The sequence below is a fragment of the Polistes dominula genome, unplaced genomic scaffold (assembly GCF_049000335.1).
Source record: "Polistes dominula isolate Pdom_NZ unplaced genomic scaffold, Pdom_raw_medaka contig_21, whole genome shotgun sequence".
NCBI lineage: Eukaryota > Metazoa > Arthropoda > Insecta > Hymenoptera > Vespidae > Polistes > Polistes dominula.
This window is the reverse complement of record NW_028301061.1, coordinates 1,388,947-1,407,601: the sequence shown is the minus strand read 5'-3', so window position 1 is coordinate 1,407,601 and position 18,655 is coordinate 1,388,947. Positions and strand designations below refer to the sequence as shown.

General features: G+C 30.1%; 2 protein-coding genes and 2 non-coding genes across 8 annotated transcripts; 3 read left to right on the top strand and 1 right to left on the bottom strand.

The window, feature by feature from the left end:
* Positions 1–173: 173 nt before the first annotated feature.
* On the bottom strand, positions 174–3,842 carry LOC107069272 (uncharacterized). 3 transcript variants are annotated; one of them, XM_015326442.2, is made up of 7 exons: positions 3,720–3,826; positions 3,506–3,655; positions 3,126–3,157; positions 2,929–3,045; positions 2,654–2,840; positions 2,213–2,569; positions 174–2,128 (listed from the first exon to the last, which is right to left on the bottom strand). In XM_015326442.2, exons 4-7 carry the CDS (start codon positions 2,964–2,966, stop codon positions 1,664–1,666), a joined length of 1,047 nt encoding a protein of 348 aa, XP_015181928.2. In that variant the 5' UTR covers positions 2,967–3,045; positions 3,126–3,157; positions 3,506–3,655; positions 3,720–3,826; the 3' UTR covers positions 174–1,663. The 3 variants fall into 3 exon arrangements, with proteins under 3 accessions (XP_015181928.2, XP_015181926.2, XP_089032073.1); XM_015326440.2 differs by lacking the exon at positions 3,506–3,655 and having other exon boundaries at positions 3,720–3,842; XM_089175947.1 differs by lacking the exons at positions 3,506–3,655; positions 3,720–3,826 and adding an exon at positions 3,330–3,486.
* A 268-nt stretch (positions 3,843–4,110) lies between these two features.
* LOC107069289 (uncharacterized) lies at positions 4,111–18,580 on the top strand. 3 transcript variants are annotated; one of them, XM_089175945.1, is made up of 9 exons: positions 4,114–4,426; positions 10,611–11,627; positions 14,605–14,848; positions 15,144–15,606; positions 16,120–16,247; positions 16,749–16,868; positions 17,460–17,477; positions 18,000–18,147; positions 18,433–18,580. In XM_089175945.1, the coding sequence occupies exons 2-9, from the start codon at positions 10,611–10,613 to the stop codon at positions 18,527–18,529; spliced, it is 2,235 nt and encodes a 744-aa protein (XP_089032071.1). In that variant the 5' UTR covers positions 4,114–4,426; the 3' UTR covers positions 18,530–18,580. The 3 variants fall into 3 exon arrangements, with proteins under 3 accessions (XP_089032072.1, XP_089032071.1, XP_089032070.1); XM_089175944.1 differs by having other exon boundaries at positions 4,116–4,790; XM_089175946.1 differs by lacking the exon at positions 17,460–17,477 and having other exon boundaries at positions 4,111–4,790.
* TRNAA-UGC (transfer RNA alanine (anticodon UGC)) lies at positions 8,101–8,172 on the top strand. The gene has a single exon. It is a non-coding gene; the product is annotated as a tRNA-Ala (tRNA).
* Positions 12,256–12,417, top strand: LOC149031387 (U1 spliceosomal RNA). Its single transcript, XR_016177835.1, has one exon. It is a non-coding gene; the product is annotated as a U1 spliceosomal RNA (small nuclear RNA).
* Positions 18,581–18,655: the final 75 nt, after the last annotated feature.

Sequence of the window (18,655 nt, the reverse complement as noted above, 5' to 3'; positions counted from 1 at the left end):
TTGTTTCAGATAAAATAATGCATCGTTTAAAAGTTTCAATATTTCATTTAATTCTTACCTCTAATATTTAAAATAAAATATTTGAATTTTTTGTCTTTCTAGAAGAACATTGAGAGATAGATAGATAGATAGATAGATAGAGAGAGAGAGAGAGAGAGAGAGAGAGAGAGAGAGAGAGAGATCATTGAATTTATTTTCAAAATGATTGTTACTTATACTATCAATGTGATAACTATATGAATTAGTGTATATAATTTAATATAATGAAAACAATTTCGTAAAAGCTTGGATTTATTCATATTTGACATTATAAAAAAATACATGTTAATACATGATGTGTGTGTTGTGTGTGTGTGTGTGTGAATGATGCAATATGATAAAAGTGTGTATTGTTGTTCTTTTTTTTTGGGGGGGGGGATAGATCTGAGTACTTTATAATAATTGCTTTTTAACGAATGTTCATTACAATCTATGATAACATTTTCAATTTTGCACATGGCACAATATGGAAAAAAAAAAAACCACTTTTCTCTAACTCTTCAGTGTTTTGTCGATCACTTTGGTTTCTTTCTTTCTTTCTTTCTTTCTTTCTTGCATATACATCAGACATTATTTGAAATAAAAGTGTACAATCAATTATGTACATAATATGACCTTGTGCTTGCTAGTAGTTGCTGATAGTATTTAACAGTGTAATCTCACTCTCTACACCGCTGACGGAATTAACATTGTACGTTGACTTTTTTTTGAATATGATAATTATTCACCCATTCATTTTCTTCATCATCATCATCATCTTCTTCATCTATCTGCTAGTTTATCTTCAATCTTAATTATTATATTGTCCTGAATCATTAATTATTTTCTCTGGCTGGCTGCATGGATGGACATTATTATTGTATTGCTAAAACTAAACAATATTACAAGCATCGCCAAGGAATTTGAAGCCTGGAAACAAATTCTTATATCTTATATCTTAACTTTCCTTCTTTTGTTTATTGTTTATTCTCCCTTATTAAAAAAAAAACAAGTTTCGATGTATCGAGATTGTATATTGGCCAAAAAAAAGAAAGAAAAAAAAAAGGATTTTGTTATACTTAGTAATTATATTGACTATTTCAAAAATCTACTTCACATTATGAGACATATACATTAAATTGCGTAGTTTTGAAATTGTATAACTTTGCTATATGATAAGTGGGATTTGTTGAGAGAAAAAAAGAAACAACAAAAAAATGTCATTTAAATATATCTGTTGGCAATGGTAATAATTGCATTACTATTATTTGCTCCAGTATGATGTAAAGAGAGATAATCTATCCTGTGTTTAATGAAGCCTATAGTAGATTAATGTTACGAGTACTAAAATAATTTCCTGCATAACATTATATAACAACGTTATTTTATTATTCCTTTTTTTTCCTTTTTCTTTTTCTTTTTCTTTTTCATATCTTATTTTTGTTTTGTTTTCTTTTTCTTTTTCTCTTCATTCCAGCCACATCGAAAAATATGTAATTAAATGTTCTTTTTTTTTTTTTGTTTTTTTTTATTAGGGCATGGAGATGATCGAACGTTATTAATTATGAATATCTTATTTTCTTTCTTTCTTTCTTTCTTTCTTTCTTTTATTTTCGTTTCAGATTAATCAAAAATATTATCATCGTCATGTAGCTTGACGATTCTCTTCTTGTTCAGAAAGCAGTGGAATACCATTGGTTAATTGTTCACCATTATTATTTTCTGTTTCATCCTGCTCCGATAGCAAAGGAACTACTTGTTGATTGTTATTATCCGTTTCAGATGGCCGTCTACTTTGTCCTGGTAAAAAGGACATTGGTATTGTACCGGATGGGGTTGTAGGCGCTGATCGTGATAACCATCGTTTAGTTTTATTTCTTGAATTTGGCAGTCCTAATGGCATATACATTTTTCCACGCATTCTTCTTGTTCTATATGATCCAACATCATTTGGACTTAAAGGCCGTTGTTGTTGTTGTTGTTGTTGTTGTACAGTACCATTTACATTATTAGTATGGAGAAATTGAGGCTGATTTTGAGAAGGCAAAAGTGTGCTATGGCCGCTAGGTAATTGTGGTAGTTGTTGAATTTTGTCTAGCAACTCACGTAGCTAAAACAATTCAATATATACATTTTATTATTCATAATGATAAATTAAACTACTAAATTTAACAATATATTTCATTATAATTACCTCTATTGTAGGACTGGTAGCCCTTGGCGGTGAACACGGTGACTGAGCTGCTAAACTCGATATGTCTGATGTTGTTCTATGATTAGCCAACGAAACAACTGACACAACATCTCCATTTTCTTCTCTTCCGCATTCAACCGCTGATAATTCATCTGCACTGTTGTTACAGGAGTACGGTGGTGGAATAATGGTGTTAGCTTCGTTGACAACATTGCACATAAAACTTGAACTCAAAGAATCCAACGTGCTCGCATGGGACAATGATCTAAAATACCGCATAACAAATCCTGATGTTCCCTTTCCATTACTCTCATCGTATCCGATAACCAGTGGATACAAATCTGGTTTTGCGGTAACCTAAACGATGATTACAAAATATTGGTAAGTCTAATGATATTAAAAAGATAATTGTATCTTGAGATAAACAGAAAATGAACATACTTCATTATAAGGTGGTGGTAACGCTTGCACAAAAGAACTGCAACGACTATAATGCGGTGGAGGAAACCAAGGACCTGTAGATGCTCTGTCAGAAGAACCACAGTCTTCTATAATAGCAGAGCGTCTTCGTTTCCATAGCCAGCAGCCAAAAATAGCTGCCACAGCTAAACCTGAGAGTACTGCTGCCCTGAAGAAGACAATATGGAAATAATATTGAAAAGTAAATTTGTTTAGATTTTTGTCAAGACATAAGGTAAGAATATTTAATTACTAACCATAAGTACCAATAAGTCCAAATCAGGAAATTAATCATTCCTGACAAATGAGAGTGCACTTGCGGAAATACTCCGTAACAACAGCCGAATGAGCAGCAATATTTCGGAGGAGAGCAACTAAAAATATAAGAAATTATTTTTTACAGACATAAATCAATCATGCAAAACATATTATTATATTTCACATTAAAACTTACACATGCCCCCCATCGCATAGTTTAGAAGAGGCCTTGAAAGATAAAATAAAGAAATTATTGATTTTTCTAAAATAGAATATTACTTAAATTTAAATATAAATATAAATAATAATCTAATTAATTACTACAATGTAATAAATCTAACAAGAGAATATTATTAAATCGATATAAAACACGTTAACGGCAAATGAATTTGATCGTTACGTTTGGCCCCGTTCGTTGCGATGAAGATTTGAAGGAATAAACAATCTCGAGAGTTTAGATATTTTAAAACTCTTTAGATGTTCATTTTATATGAATCAAGTGAAGATAGAATGAAGACAGAATGACGACAATGAAGGAAGGTATCGTTCACATAGAACGTAATAAAGATAACTTACGTATGAATGAAAAGTACATCGAGTAAGAGTTCATTGTCTAGCAGAACTGTGCGTGAAACCGACGTATTGATCGACGTCAAGTCGAAGGGAATACGATAACGAGAGGAGACGTCGTGGGTGAGAGAGGATATGCACTAAGTTCCTACAAATCTATATCATGTAACAGAGTTATATGTTTTGGCTGCATCATTATGGAACACTGCGCTGTTCTTACTTGATCAACGAACAGTAGTGTCAGGAGTACGCTCGGCACAACCACACCAAACACGCGGCCTGCACCTTGCACCATAATTCTAACACACATACTGCACGCCGTCGCGTTTCAATGTATTCCTGCACACGCTATATATATCTATATATATATATATATATCACTATCCTTTTCATTCCATATATATATATATATATATATATATAGACATATTGTATAATTGCGGAATATATTCCAATAATTAATGTACACGATTTACTATTTAAATAAAACAATGAAGTTCTCTTGTTAATTGATTAAAAAAAAAAAAAAAAAACAATGAATTAAATATCTTTCAAAATACAATAAATAATATTATTTATTTCAGATACGATGTTGCACAAGCAGAAATTAGTTAAAACAATTGTCAAAACAATACATTGTCGTTGTTTGAACGTATATTTGGAAAGATCATTAAGTATTCAAAAAAAGAAAAGCAAATAGAAGAACGCGAGTGTATTTAAAATTAGCGCGTTGCGCTAGACACGTTGATTGGTCAGTTGCATAGAAATTGGATCTCCCACGCTGTTTTCGTCATTGGATTGAACGTATTTGATTGGTTGCTGTGTTCTGTTACGAGACGGATAGGACTTCGGTGAAGTCGTCGTCAGACATCGTAATCGTTCGCGCAGCTCGCAGTAACGCGGCGTGAGTGCGTGAGTAAACTTAAAGTAAGTAAGTAAGTAAGTTATGTTGTATAATAGACGTGTGTCGTCGGTCGAGTTGCGCGTGAGAAAGAGATAAAGAGTGAAAGAAAGAAAGACAGAGAGAGAGAGAGAGAGAGACAGACAGACAAGGACATGTGTCGCGGTACGAAAAAAGGGCGCGCTTACGAAATCTCATGTATTTCGTGTGAATACTAATGAAATTATATTATGAAGATATTCAACGTGAACAATCATTGGATTTTTTTACAAACTTACCAAGAAGAAACATTGAATTCTAATAACGTCATGATTTTCTTTGGTGCAACAAGAAGATGGTATCAAAATTCGATTCGAACAAGATGAGAGTTTTGTAAAAATTAATATAAAGGTTCGTTAAATTTGAATATTTTTTTTTTATAATATTGTTAAAAGAATTATAGTATTTATTATTGTTCAATATTAAATAATATTTATTATTTATATTATTTAAATAACAATGATTTGCTGTATAGCAAACGTTTATAAAAACATAATTTTATATATTATTAATTAAATTACAATTTGAAAATGAAAATACGTCATTTTTAATTATCTTATTTAAATAATATAATATGTGATATATATGTTATAAAAAAATTAATAATTGTTATATATATATATATTTATGATGATATAATTTGTATGTTTTTTAACGATTAAATCTTTATGAGCGTAATTGACGCTTTAGATCAAAGCTTTTAATCTGCATTAGTATTTTTTTTTTTTATTTCTTTCCAAGGTGTATGATAGTATGATACAAATATTTATCGACATATTATAGTATAGTTCTTTAGTTGTCATAGAGTATATAGAAACAAACACTCTCATAAGTATATGACCCGTTTTATTTCATTCTATCGATAATACTCAGCTCGTTCCGCGACTTTAGTTCAAACTGTCTATCTTTTTCTCTTTCTCTCACATTTCCGCTTATTTTTTTTTTCTTTACATAAACTAGTATTTTTCTTATATATATATATTTTTTTGCATTCTTACATACTTTATTATCAACGAATACTTTTATACGTTTATATATTCCTAGAAGATTGTTTCCTTCTCGCTGTTTTCCCATTAATTCGTCAGCGTACATCCGTAAGATAATAATGTTTTATGATTGTGTGTGTGTTGTATTTTTTTCTTTTTTTCGTACAACATATAATCGACAATGGAATAAACTTCCTTTTGCTAACAAATAATATTAACCATTTGAACATCATTCATTATTTAAATATGTAACAAATAATAGATTTATTGTAAAATGTTTTTATTTTTTTTTTCCATTGCAGCGAAATCGCGTTATCCTTGATCCAAGACTTTAATCAAATTAGGTAACTCATTGGATCATGAGAAACCATTTAACTCGATCAAACCATTAACTTGAAATAGAAAAATAGAAAGAGAAAATCAAGTAAAATCCAACAACAAACATTGAACATTAACAATCTTACTGTATAAAAAGATGAACACAAAAGTATGTAAATGTAATTATCGACAAATCTCATAACATTGATTTGATTAATAATGAACATGTATTATTTTCATTTAAATAATCACGTATTGTACGATTTGTACAGTTTGATTTTTATATTTGCATCAAATGATCACATTAATATGTTGACAATTTGTAAAACAATAAATGAAAATTCTTTTTTTATGATCATATTTTCATTTATAGGATCGCGTGGGTGTCGCGGACAGAATAAAGGTAGACGCATTGCTGCCAGGTGTAAAATAAAAGCGGGAGTAACCCTCCGGTTTCAAAGTGCGTCCGAGCAGAACGCAACTCGAGCTTTTCTCTTTCTTTCTCTTTCCCTGTTTCATTCACTTTTTTTCTCTCTCTCTCTCTCTCTCTCTCTTCTCACAATGTCAGCTGGGCCAGTCGTTTGTTAGTTCTTTTGTGTTTCGTCAACCGCGACTGGAACGTCGCATGGTATAACTCTCTCGTCAAACATATTGGTTATTACCATAAGAATTTTTCTTCTACGTTTGTCCAAACTTTCTTTATTCTTCTTCTTCTTCTTCTTCTTCTTCCCTTTTATTCTTTTTTTTTTTTTGATAATGGACTACATCCCGAGATACATTTCAATAGAATTACCATATCTTTTTCTTTTTGTATGTGTGTGTGTGTCGGACATATTAAATAAAAGAAATAATTAACCCTTTTGTGTATGGAGGAGCAATTCTATGAAACCAAACAACGATACCATCACTTCAATTTAGTTTAGTATTATATCGAATATTCAATTTTTGTTTAATTATAATTGTTGGCCCCCCCTCCTGTTCGGGAATTGGGCGTAGGTCTGATCACCCCACTACGTAAAAAAACTTTCTTTCAAGAAACAAAGAAAACTGCCATTGAATGGCAGGATTTGGTATTTGCGGCAATGAACTTTCGAGTTTCTATAATGTCAGTTAATAATATAATATATATATATATATAATATAATTGTTATATTGGACATACATTAATTTAAATTTATACAATACATTTTAATATTATCAATCGTAAGTTTAATCGAATAGAAATTGTTGATGATGGGTTTCACATTGAACGTGTATTTAAAACATTGCTTTTAATATCTTTCTTTCATAGAAAAATCTATCATTATTTTTCTAACATTTTTCTTTCAATAAATGAAGTTGAATATAATAAAAGATAAACAACTGTGAAAGTATATTTATGAGTAATGGTATAGGAACAACGTTAGGAGAAGAAAGTAAGATGCTATTTAAGATAATATGTTCGACTGGTTGGGAACGACTTTACAATGATCCTGTTATTACTCGAATGTAAACTTGTGTAAGTGCCCATCCTTTAAAAAAGTATAATAAAAATTTTGTATGATGTAGGAACACAGAAAAAAAAAGAAATATATATATATATACACCCATTATCAATGTTTCAACCGTGAACTTACTCACGAGGACAAACAGTTTTTATCTTCTTCTTCTTCTTCTTTCTTGTTTTTTTTTTTTTTTCTTTATTTTATCTTCCCATTTGAAAAAGGGTTGTACCGCATTCTGTAAAAAAGAATGTTATACGAAATTTAATGATTTATTTACTTTATTTTGTAGGTATATTCATATAAGAGAATAATAAAAGAGATATAAGAGAGAAGGGTTATTTGAAAGATATCCGTAGAAGAACGCTCGGTTATTATAACCGACCGAATGACTTACGGTTGTGTGCATGCCAGTGACGTGTAGTCATCGTTCAATGGTTGATGGCGATAGCCCTTCGGTTGTGGACCCTATACTTAGTAGATAATCGACGCAATATACTGCACTTATTAGCGTTATAATAAGGCGAATGTTGAATCGGAACAAATTTTCAAGCTTTATCTTCTTTTGTTCGTAAGTAATCCTTTGTTGTCTCAACCCTGGTTAGGGCTCATCATTTTTTTGATATATATATATATATATTCATCAAAAATAATAATGTATCTATATATTTTAGGTATTGCTTTAATCAGGTATAGTCAGATATATTGTTTTATAAATACAATAAATTGTCTACGTTGTATTTTTTCATGTTGCATCGATTATTTATTGTTAATCAGATTGTTAATTTTGTCAATTTTGTAATAATTATTTTTAAAAAAGTATAGGAAGAATTGTTCGGTTATATAAATCTGAAATAATTAGAAGTTCTATCGTCAGGGGATGTAGCTCAGTGGTAGAGCGTTCGCTTTGCATGTGAAAGGCCCCGGGTTCGATCCCCGGCATCTCCACATTTTTTTTTCTTTTTTTTCTTTTTCAAATATCCAAAAAATTCTTTATAACTAACATTGATACTTGTCATTCTCAATATATATATATTTTTTGTTTAAACAATATTAATTTTTCTTTACTAAATTTATTATGTAGAAAAATGGTGCACTATTAGGGAAACGTAAGAAACTTAGATAGAATTCTTATAGTTTACGTTCATTTTTTTATTTAACATCTTTTTTCTTTTTTCGTATCGATGGATTGCATTTTAGTTATGTCAAGTACCTGTAAAACTTTCTTTTTACGGAACGATGATGCAACGGCATATGGTGGGACACGTGCTGCGGAATAACAACCGGGTTTGCTCATACGTACTGGAAAGTAATGTGCAAGGGGAGGAACGATCGGATAGGGTTAGCCTCTAGACTTTATCGTGTGTTCAATGTGCCTTTGCAAAGCAAGGGTTCTATGTATATTCATCAATATACGTATACATATATATATAAGTACGTAAAGTACACTTAACGCACGTGTGACTGAGTCTATGCATCGAATCTAACATCGTTCTGTTTCGTACTGAAAACTGGCATACACGAAATAGTTCTTTAATCACTAACTGACCAATTATAGAAAACGTTGGACCGAGACGAATTCCTATTGTTAAATAATAAACTATTGTTGTTATATTTCAAACGATACTTCTTGTTTCTTTTTTTTTTATTCAATCAATCTGATGGATATTATTACAGTCCTATTTATGACACTATGCGTTAATATACTTATAACAAGATTATCGTATCAATTAATTACTATCCTTAGAATGTTTTAGATTGACAGAGTTAATCCTTGATTGAGATTAATCATTAAATCTAATTATATACGGTTACTAATTTCTTCTTTCTTTTACATTGTGATTAACTTTTATTGAAATAATGATTGAAGATTTGTATTTGATTTATAATAAACTCATATTTTGTTATTTTATTTTATTTTATTTTTTATAAGACACGTGCGTTCATTGCAGACGAATGACGAACGAACATTTTAGGTATAGTTTATTTTAAGCGTAAGGAGAGAAGGCAACCATAGAAGTATGAGGACAAATTAGCTATTAGTCGGTTCAGTTAACTTATTGGCGCCTACGGCTAAGACTTCTCACATTCCGTTTGGTATCTTCCGTTGAGGAATCGAATTCCTTTTCTATACCTTCGGTATTAGTTTAGTTAAAACATCTCTAACATTTTTCTTACTTTTTATTCAAACGTTAATTGCAATCCGTTGCAGTAACACAGGAGATGTTAAGAAAAAAAAAAAAAGGAGAATACGGAGGGTTTATTCAATGACTAAAACACATAGTTAATACTTTGTGATAGTATGCAGTATACAAGTTCTTGGTTAACCACATTGAAATGCTAGTTGAGTACGCAATACTATTACCAATGTGCAATGCGTCATCCAAAAATACCTTTGTAAGAATGCTGTTAGGTTCCTTATATCTTGTGAATATATTCAATTAATTGAATTTAGAAATTGTCTTGATCAATTTATAATTGAAATGAATGAACATGTTTGTGGTAATTTTTTGTTTTTGTTTAACAAATGTTTATCATCATGTGCATACAAATATTAGGACAATTGTCAGAAAATGTTGTTTTCGTTAGGAAGTATATTTTAGTCCATGGTTGAGGACTAAGATTGTAAATGATCTATGGGGACAGATGACGTCAGATGCCTTGGTTGGGATCAATCGAAGAGTCAAGTCGCGATAATTGCAGTAATCGCGCTTATAAATTAGTAACAGGCTCGTTTCTACTACTTCATCATCCTGTTTCAACTATTTATCTTTATCTTTTGTATAATGTAAACTAAAAATGCATTACCATTGTCATTAATTTAACTTTTGATCGGAATATCATTTGAAAGATGAAACTAATGAATTTCATTCTAATTGGATTGATTGAAAATTGCAGAGATATGCATCCTGATGCAATATTAATCCATTTAACGACGATAAAGATCATCGTGGGACAGTCAGACTTTTTCAATACCCACACACACATTCGATTAACGTGAACATTGGTATTTCGAATGGGAGTTAGCAAAGAGAGAAGAAAAACTAATCGTTTATCGGGGACACAATAATTGGCAAACCCGACGACTCGTATACTCGCTAAATCATTAATTATCTCGGAAATCAACAAGCCTTTTACCCTTGTGAAATATATTGAGACAATTTCTAACAGTCTCTTTTACTCTGATCGAATGTCTTTCATAAAATATTATTTAATGAATAAATCATTCGGGATGTTTTCAAACTCGTTCAGTTATATATAAATCGATTGATACTTGTTTCAATTAAAACACTGTGTATAGAAAATGAATTTGATTTCAAATAGTTGTGATTAATCAAAGACATCTAATCGATTGATTGATTGATTGATTATTATTCGTGTTTCAGATGGAGAATCAAGGATTTGAAGGAGAACAATATCGTAATAACGGAAACAATGGTTCTCTCATTAACACGGATTCCGGAATACATCCTGATGTTCACGTTTACGAGGACATTGGTCCAAGTCGTGAAGAATTTTGTCGAATTTCTTCTTCCGGATTCTCGGAAGAGGACTCAACTTATTCTAGAATAGAACAGAATGCACGTTCATTTCGTACTTCGAACTTTCTTAACGATACGATTGAAGGAATTCAATCGAATTCATCACAGTCGATTTATTTTCAACGAAATTTAACGTTGCCATTTCGTCGAGGACTTTCATCGTCAAATAATCCTTCCACGAGTTATTCCATTTGGGAAAAGAGATGGAAAAGTAGTAAAGAAAGGAAAGAACGTTCGTTTGATCATACAAATTGTTCTGATAATTCAGATAATACAAATTGTGCTTTATCAAGGCTACAAGAAGAGGATTATATCAGACCAAGTGAAAAACGTAGAAGAAAGGATTGCAAACATTGTAAAAATAATGAAAACTTTGTTAATTCTGAAAATCATGAAATGATAAATGATCATTTAAGTAGAGAATTATCTAATTCGTGTTTACAAACGGAAACAATTCTTTCAAAACGTAATGACAAGTTTCTTCCGCTTTGTCATACGTTGAGCAAGACTACAGAAGAATCCGAAGAGTCTGTAGGACAAAATTCTTCTTCCATTACGATATTTTCAATCTCCGAGAAGGTTCAACAGCAACAGCAACAGCAACATCATCATCGTCATCATCATGAACAGCAGCAGCAGGAACACTTACCATCAAGAACACTCGAGTACCTGCAGTACGATAGAAACGACGTTGAGACTAAACTCGCCCACGTGGTTGAGACCAACGAAGACAAGGCACTCATTATATCGAAAAGTAGTCAACCAAGTATGAGAATAAATTCGATTTACACCCAAGATCATTGGTATGCCAAGGAAGCTCCTGTATTTTACACCGATCTCAAAGAACCAACTGCTTTTCAGGTAAAAAACACAATTATTATTAGGTGTCTCATTTTAAATTTGATTTAATTTTATAAACAAAGTTACTTCAATCATAATAATATTACTGAACAGTTTGCATCATAGTTATTCTCGTTGAATTCATATTGATATTCTCGTCCCATTAAAAAATGTTGTTATGACTTCCGTATCATGACAACAGTGCCTTGTATGAAACACCTGCAGTAATTATTATACATTCTCACCTCGATGTCTATTAAAATTAATTAGAAATATTTTGCTTTTCAAAAATATCAATTAAAATCACGAATCGTAATATTTAAAACGAGACACCAGATATACAATTCGTATTTTTAGAAATAATTATTGATCCGTGTTGTTAAAAGTTAGTTTTCAAATGAAGTCAATTTAACTGTAAAAAAAAAAAAAAGAAAAAAAAAATACTAATAATAAGAAAGACAGCTGATGACATAGTAATTAAAAGGAAGCCTCTTTTGAACATATGGAATAGTTCCAATGCACCACTTCTGTTAAAGTATAGAACTTAGTTCGACAGTTTACCGCAGTGTGGTGCATAGTAGATGTGCTATTCTCGCTAGTAAAACGTATGCAGTAAAACTATAAGTAGGAACTTGTGACTGAGGAAAGCATACTTACCTGGCGCAGAGGTTACCGTGATCATGAAGGCGGTTCCTCCAGGGCGAGGCTTTTCCATTGCACTTCGGTTAGGCTGACCCTTGCGAATATCCCTAATGTGGATATCTCGGGCGTATAATTTTTGGTAGTCGGGACTGCGTTCGCGCTGTCCCGGATAAATAAATTAAAAAATAAAATTTCCTCCAATCTAGCAATAAAAACCATCTTAGGTAAAATAAATTAAAATTTTTCTAAGATTCATTTTGAGGTTATAGATAAATTCAATTTTATTTCAACCCTTCTTTCATTTAATTGTAAGATGAATTGAATACAGAGTTGGGTTATGATTTGAATAAATCTGATCTTAGAAAAATTAGTAAATAAAACCTTTTCTTAAAATTTATTTTGAGGTTATAAATAAATTTATTTTTACTTCTTCAACTCCTTCCTTTCATTTGATTTTAAGATGAATGAATGCAGAGTAAGTAGAGTTTTGGGTTTATAATTTGCAATCTTAAGTTAGAATTGAATAGGAAGGAATAAATCTGATTTCCTAGGGGAAAATGAAATAAACCTTTAACTTTTAAATTTATTTATAGGTTATAAATATTGCTTTTTATTTTAACACTCCCTCTCTCACATATTTCTAGATGAATGAATGCAGAATTGGGTTTATAATTTGCATTTTAGGTTAGAATTGAATAAAGAATGATTAAATGTGGTGTGGAGAGGAAGAAATCTCATTCAATAAAAATAGTAGTAACTTATTTATTTTATTTCTCAATGAATTTTAAATCTCCTCCTATATTTATTATTTCTTAAAGTGTCTCACTGGATTAATGAACCGAAGGATTAATTGCAGTATTGAATGAAATCCTCTGTACTCTTTTCCTATTCATCCTAACAAAGACTGACTTTGTGTTTTATGAATCGAATCTTTGTTATACTTGTTATTATCGATAACAAATTATGATTAGATGAGTATAAAAATAATCTCGGATAAAATTCTTCCCATTCAATTTATCTCCCTTTGAATTTATTAATGAAACAGTTTTACTCTGACGTTAGGTATTTTTAGAATTTATTTGTGTTATATTTAATCAAGATTATATTTCCCACTACTCATCCCTTCTTCATTCAACTCAACGTTTATTGAAGATGCATTAAGTATGAATAACGAAGAGATTTTAAGGGTCTCGTGGCTTTCATTCTTCTATCATCGTCACGTGTTACAACAAGGGGTTGCATTTAGTGTGCATTAGCCATCAAACACACAAAAGTGTGTGTGGTTCATAGTGTTACATCAGTTTTGCACACGTGCATAGTCCTCGTGTCAAGGCCTTTTACTAATAAAGGGTATACAATAGGAGAGAGAGATATATTCTGAAAAGGTTTGTGTGTCGAGTGTTGAATAAGTAAATTATTTGTTCATTTAATTACAATATAACTCTAAAACCTATTTTCTGTAGGAATTAAGGACACCTGTAAAATAAAACCACACCTATTTGTAAGAATATGAAATCCAACAAAATTGTACAGTATGGAAATTGGGGATTGGAAAAATGAGAATGGATAAACAAGTGAAGAGTTAAAAATAAAACTAATAAATATATATATACACACATAAGATGTAGGTAGATATGTATTAGTAATATCCTATAAAGTCAATGCCGTGTTCTTGCACGGTTTCAGTCTGTAAAAACGTAAGACGCGACAGTCGTCCGGTCGATTCTTGACCGAAGAAGATGTGGCCGCTTTAGAATCTGGCTCCTACTCTTCTTTGCACTCTTCTTTTGCAAAAGAAACGAAAGGGAAACTAAACTAAACTAAACGGAGTGGAGCGGAAGTGGAAAATATCTATCTATAGCCAGACAGAGAAGTGTGGGCTGCTGGTGTGTCTGGCGGTTGTGAAAAGCTGCGTCGGCTCATCGACGGCAATCTCCAACCATCGGCTCGCGTTCTTCCAACAGTTTTAAAACACTATGTTGTTCAAAGTGATAATCAACGTTTTTAAATATTACATTGATCTTTATAATCAATAAAGATCATTTTGTTGACAAATAATAACAATCAAATATAACACATATATTGTGTATTAATGATTTTGTAGTTAGGGGAGAGAGAATGCAGTATCAATGGCCGAGCTCAAGGTGCAATGTGTAGATTTGTATTTTATTGGGGTACCAAAACGTTTTATACATTTCTAGAATTTTTCTATATATAATTTTATTTATTTATTTATTTATTTTAATAGTGTACTTATATTATTATCATCATCATCATCATCATTCAATTCATTTATTCATTTATATTCATTTATTGTATTTATTATACTATTCCTATTGTTTTTGTTTATTTTCAGAGGGCTTATTCCCTCCCAGTACGAATGCAAACTCCTACATCACAAAATCGAGTCAACTTACGAAGAAGTGTACGTGGTGAACCACCACCAGATCCAGCAAGACTTCACAAAAGTCATCGTGGATGGACGTTACATCTTGCAAGACCATTAGAAGGATCTGGTTGTAACAGATCTTTGATATTCTTATTGGTTTTAATATTGATACTACTTGGTGTTGGTGCTGCTGCACTTTATATCGTTTTCGGTTAGTTGTTTGATTTTATTTCGTTGATTATTGACGACATATTTTATAATTTCGAGGAGGGGAGGTAGGATAAAAAAAATGTTAAATCTACACTTTGATTCAACGAAGCTTACCAATTGGTTCTAGTAGATGAATTTAACCGCTGGGTCAACAGAACCATTTCCTTTAACTACCTCTCCCTCTTATTCGTTTCCTTCTTTTTACCATCTCAATCTTTTACGATCAAGTTAAAAGTACAGTCAATGAAAAGAGATGTTTTGTTGTCTTTATAATATCGTTCAACTTATATTTTCAGAACCGCAAAAATTGCAGATTATTCAATTGTATTTGAAATCATCGACGAACGGTGGAAATTCATCGTCGCAAAATGTCACGTCCGATGAAACGTTTAATCAATTTTTCTCTAACGAATCGAATGAAATTGATTCGTCGACTGTGAGAACAACTTCGAGTACCGTTCAAATGACCGATGATGTATTTTTAAACGTAGATTTATCGTTAACCGATGATGATGATGATGATACTTCATCCTCAGTGATCACGAAAACGGAAACGGAAGCAACCAACGTTGATCATGCGAATACTAATTCCACGAGATATTGCGATGACTGCTTAAGTGGAGAGGTCTGCGTTGGTTTGGTCGATGAAGAAGTACCTATTTGTAGAATCGGTTTGGATCCTGATGATCCAACAGGATGTGCTGGTCTGTGTCTTATCAACAAGCAAAGATGTCATCGTCTTGACGTCGATGCTTTTAGGTACACACATTATTTTGTTTTTAGAATTTACTTATATCCAATCTTCTATTCTGGGATTCTTTCTAAGAAGAATTAGAACAATGCATGTAAACTATTTTTTCAAAAAAAAAAATACAGTCAGAGATAAAAATATGTTTAACGTGAATTAAACTAATATTTGTTTAAACTTGTACTTTGGTACTTTGTAGGAAATATATTGAATTATTGATATAATTTAATTTTCAATCTATTTAGATAGTTTAACAAAAAAAGTTAGGTTATTAGAGTAACCTAATAATCTAATAGTTAATAGTTATTACTAATAGTTATTATAGTAACTAATAAGTTAATATAGTATAGTATTAGTTACTTAAGTATAATAAGTTAATAGTTATTACTATTAGTTACTAATAACCTAACATTTGTATCTAAAAACCTTAAAAACATATTTTTTACTCTATTTCAACATTTTATATTTACATTTTTGTTCTCATTCATATATTTTTGTATTATTATTTTTTTTTTTTATTGCAGATGCGTTGAGATAGAACATTATTGTTTGGACGACGAGTGGACATGTTTGAATACACTTTGTATTCCCATGGAAAAACGTTGCGACGGTCATATGAATTGTTACGATCATTCGGACGAATATAATTGTGGTCAGTATATATAAAATAAAATTCAAAGGATTGATTCGTTTTTTTCTTTTTTTTTTTTTTTAAACATATCCTCGTGTTTGACCGTATTAACCTAGTTTTCTTTTATGATCTACAAATTTGTATTTATCGGCTTGCCTAGTTTTACATTGGTGCTTTGCGAGGCTTCTGTGTTTCCAATTTTTTTTTTTGTAATAAAGTAAAATAATGTCGCTTTTTAACCACACAATAAATTTTTCAAACAATAATTAAATCAATTAATCAAGTTATAAACAATCTTTCTTTTTTTTTATATATGGTATGCAAAATTTGGAATATCGTAACGATACAAATCATCAATCGGTTTTTTTTTTTTGATTTAAAATATTAGAAATAATTTGGCATACGTAGTAACGACATTACTACGTTAATAGTAATCATCCTAATATATTACAATATTTATTTATTAAGTAATTGGTTTTTTATATGTAATATAATAATTAATATTTTTATTAATATTTTTAGTTTGCGATTCGATGACGCATTTTCAATGTGGCAATGATACTTCATGCCTTCCATTGGAAAGGAGGTGTGATGGTAGAATAGATTGTTGGGATGCTAGCGATGAAATTAATTGCACATTAGGTAAGTAATATCATTAGTTTGTTTAAATAATTATTAAATATTATTATTATTATTTATAATTAATTTATATAACGGCACAAATATTTGTGGATTATTTGTTTTTTTTTCTTTTTTTTTTTATACAAAAATATATTTGAAAATACGATGATGACAATTATTAATTAAATTGTTAACCGGAGAATTTCGTGTTTAATTACGCAGCCATCTTTATTCTTTATATATTTATTTATTTATTATATAAGATACGTAAAATACGTTTTTGACGTATTTATACGTCCCGCCCGATATTAACAGGTTAATAATATAATAAACAATTATTTTTATTGATCATCCAATTTTCAAATTAATTCATTATTATAAATATATTGTAGTACGATCACACGTAAAAGAATAAAAGCTTGTGTAGTTCTTATTACTTTTTTCTTTACAGTAATTTAGTTCTCCATTTTGAAATCTATATATATATATATATAATACATTTCTGTATTTACTGTATGTTCCTACTATTTTTCTTGTTTTCTTTTTGTTTCAATATTTTATAAATATATATATTTTTCACCATCTATCTTTGATTTGTTTTCTTCTTCGTAGGTCATAATCTTGGTCGGTGTGAGTACATATCGGTATTTTGAATGCACTAATAAAAAAAAAAATAAAAATAAAAAAAACAAACCAAAAATAAGTTTTGCATGTAATTTGTTTACACTTTTCCTGTAATATTTAATACAATATTGATTTTTGCATGATTATATTATTATTTTAACAATAATTTTTACATCAAAGTATTAAGGGGGGACTGAAAAGTAATGTCTATTACTACGTATGTCAAATTATTTCTAATATTTTAATCAAAACAATGATTGTGATGATTTTTATTCGTTACGATATTTTCAAAATTTTGTATACCCATTGTTTATAACGTGATTAATTAATTTAATTATTGATTAATAATAAAAATTTATTTTTGTTTAAATTTTGAGGTTAAAAAGCGACATTACTTTCTGGTCAATCTAATATTTAAATAATTATAATTGCATATTATTCATTTATTATAATTGTTTCTTTTTTTTTTTAAATAAATTATTTGATGATGATAATAATAATAATAATAATAAAATATTTATATCTTAGCTTGCCCATTGGAAAGCGAATTTACGTGCAGTAATGGTCAATGTATATTAAGGGCACGATTTTGTGATGGTTTGGTTGATTGCACCGATGGATCGGACGAACCACATGGATGCGAGGGTCGATGCAATAAGCACGAATTCACGTGCCAGTAAATAATACTTTGAAATTTTTTCATTTATTAAATAATACATCACAGTGTCTCTTGATTTATACAGTAAAAAAAAAAAAAAAGAAAAAAAAAATGAAACAATCAAAATTAAAAATAAAATTGAGAATGGGAGAAATGTGATTTGAAATAAACGCTGATTTAATTTTTAATTTCTAATAAATTGAGGGACAAGTGTTGTTGTATTTGTTTAATAAATTATTTTATACAATTTTATATATATATTTATATAATTATATTTGTTTATTTTATTTTTTATTTTTTTAGAAATAGTCGATGCATTGCAAAGGGTGCAAAATGCAATGGAATTGACGATTGTGGTGACAATAGTGACGAAAGGCACTGTAAAGATCATATTATATAATATTTATAAACAAATAAAAAGTATTTGCAATAAAAAAAACAACAAAAAGACTCATGTGACTCCTATACAGTATTTGATATAAAACAAAAATACTGGGATACGTATGTAATGTAAATATATATATGT

What these genes read in the sequence shown, in the direction of transcription:
- LOC107069272 (XM_015326440.2), bottom strand. Translation starts at nt 3,809, where the DNA reads ATGTGTGTTAGAATTATGGTGCAAGGTGCAGGCCGCGTGTTTGGTGTG. An exon ending in CACTACTGTTCGTTGATCAA is followed by an intron (nt 3,158 to 3,719) that starts GTAAGAACAGCG and finishes TTATCTTTCAAG; the next exon opens with GCCTCTTCTAAACTATGCGA. An exon ending in TACCACCACCTTATAATGAA is followed by an intron (nt 2,570 to 2,653) that starts GTATGTTCATTT and finishes ATCATCGTTTAG; the next exon opens with GTTACCGCAAAACCAGATTT.
- LOC107069289 (XM_089175945.1), top strand. Translation starts at nt 10,611, where the DNA reads ATGGAGAATCAAGGATTTGAAGGAGAACAATATCGTAATAACGGAAAC. An exon ending in AAGAACCAACTGCTTTTCAG is followed by an intron (nt 11,628 to 14,604) that starts GTAAAAAACACA and finishes GTTTATTTTCAG; the next exon opens with AGGGCTTATTCCCTCCCAGT. An exon ending in TTCGGACGAATATAATTGTG is followed by an intron (nt 16,248 to 16,748) that starts GTCAGTATATAT and finishes TAATATTTTTAG; the next exon opens with TTTGCGATTCGATGACGCAT.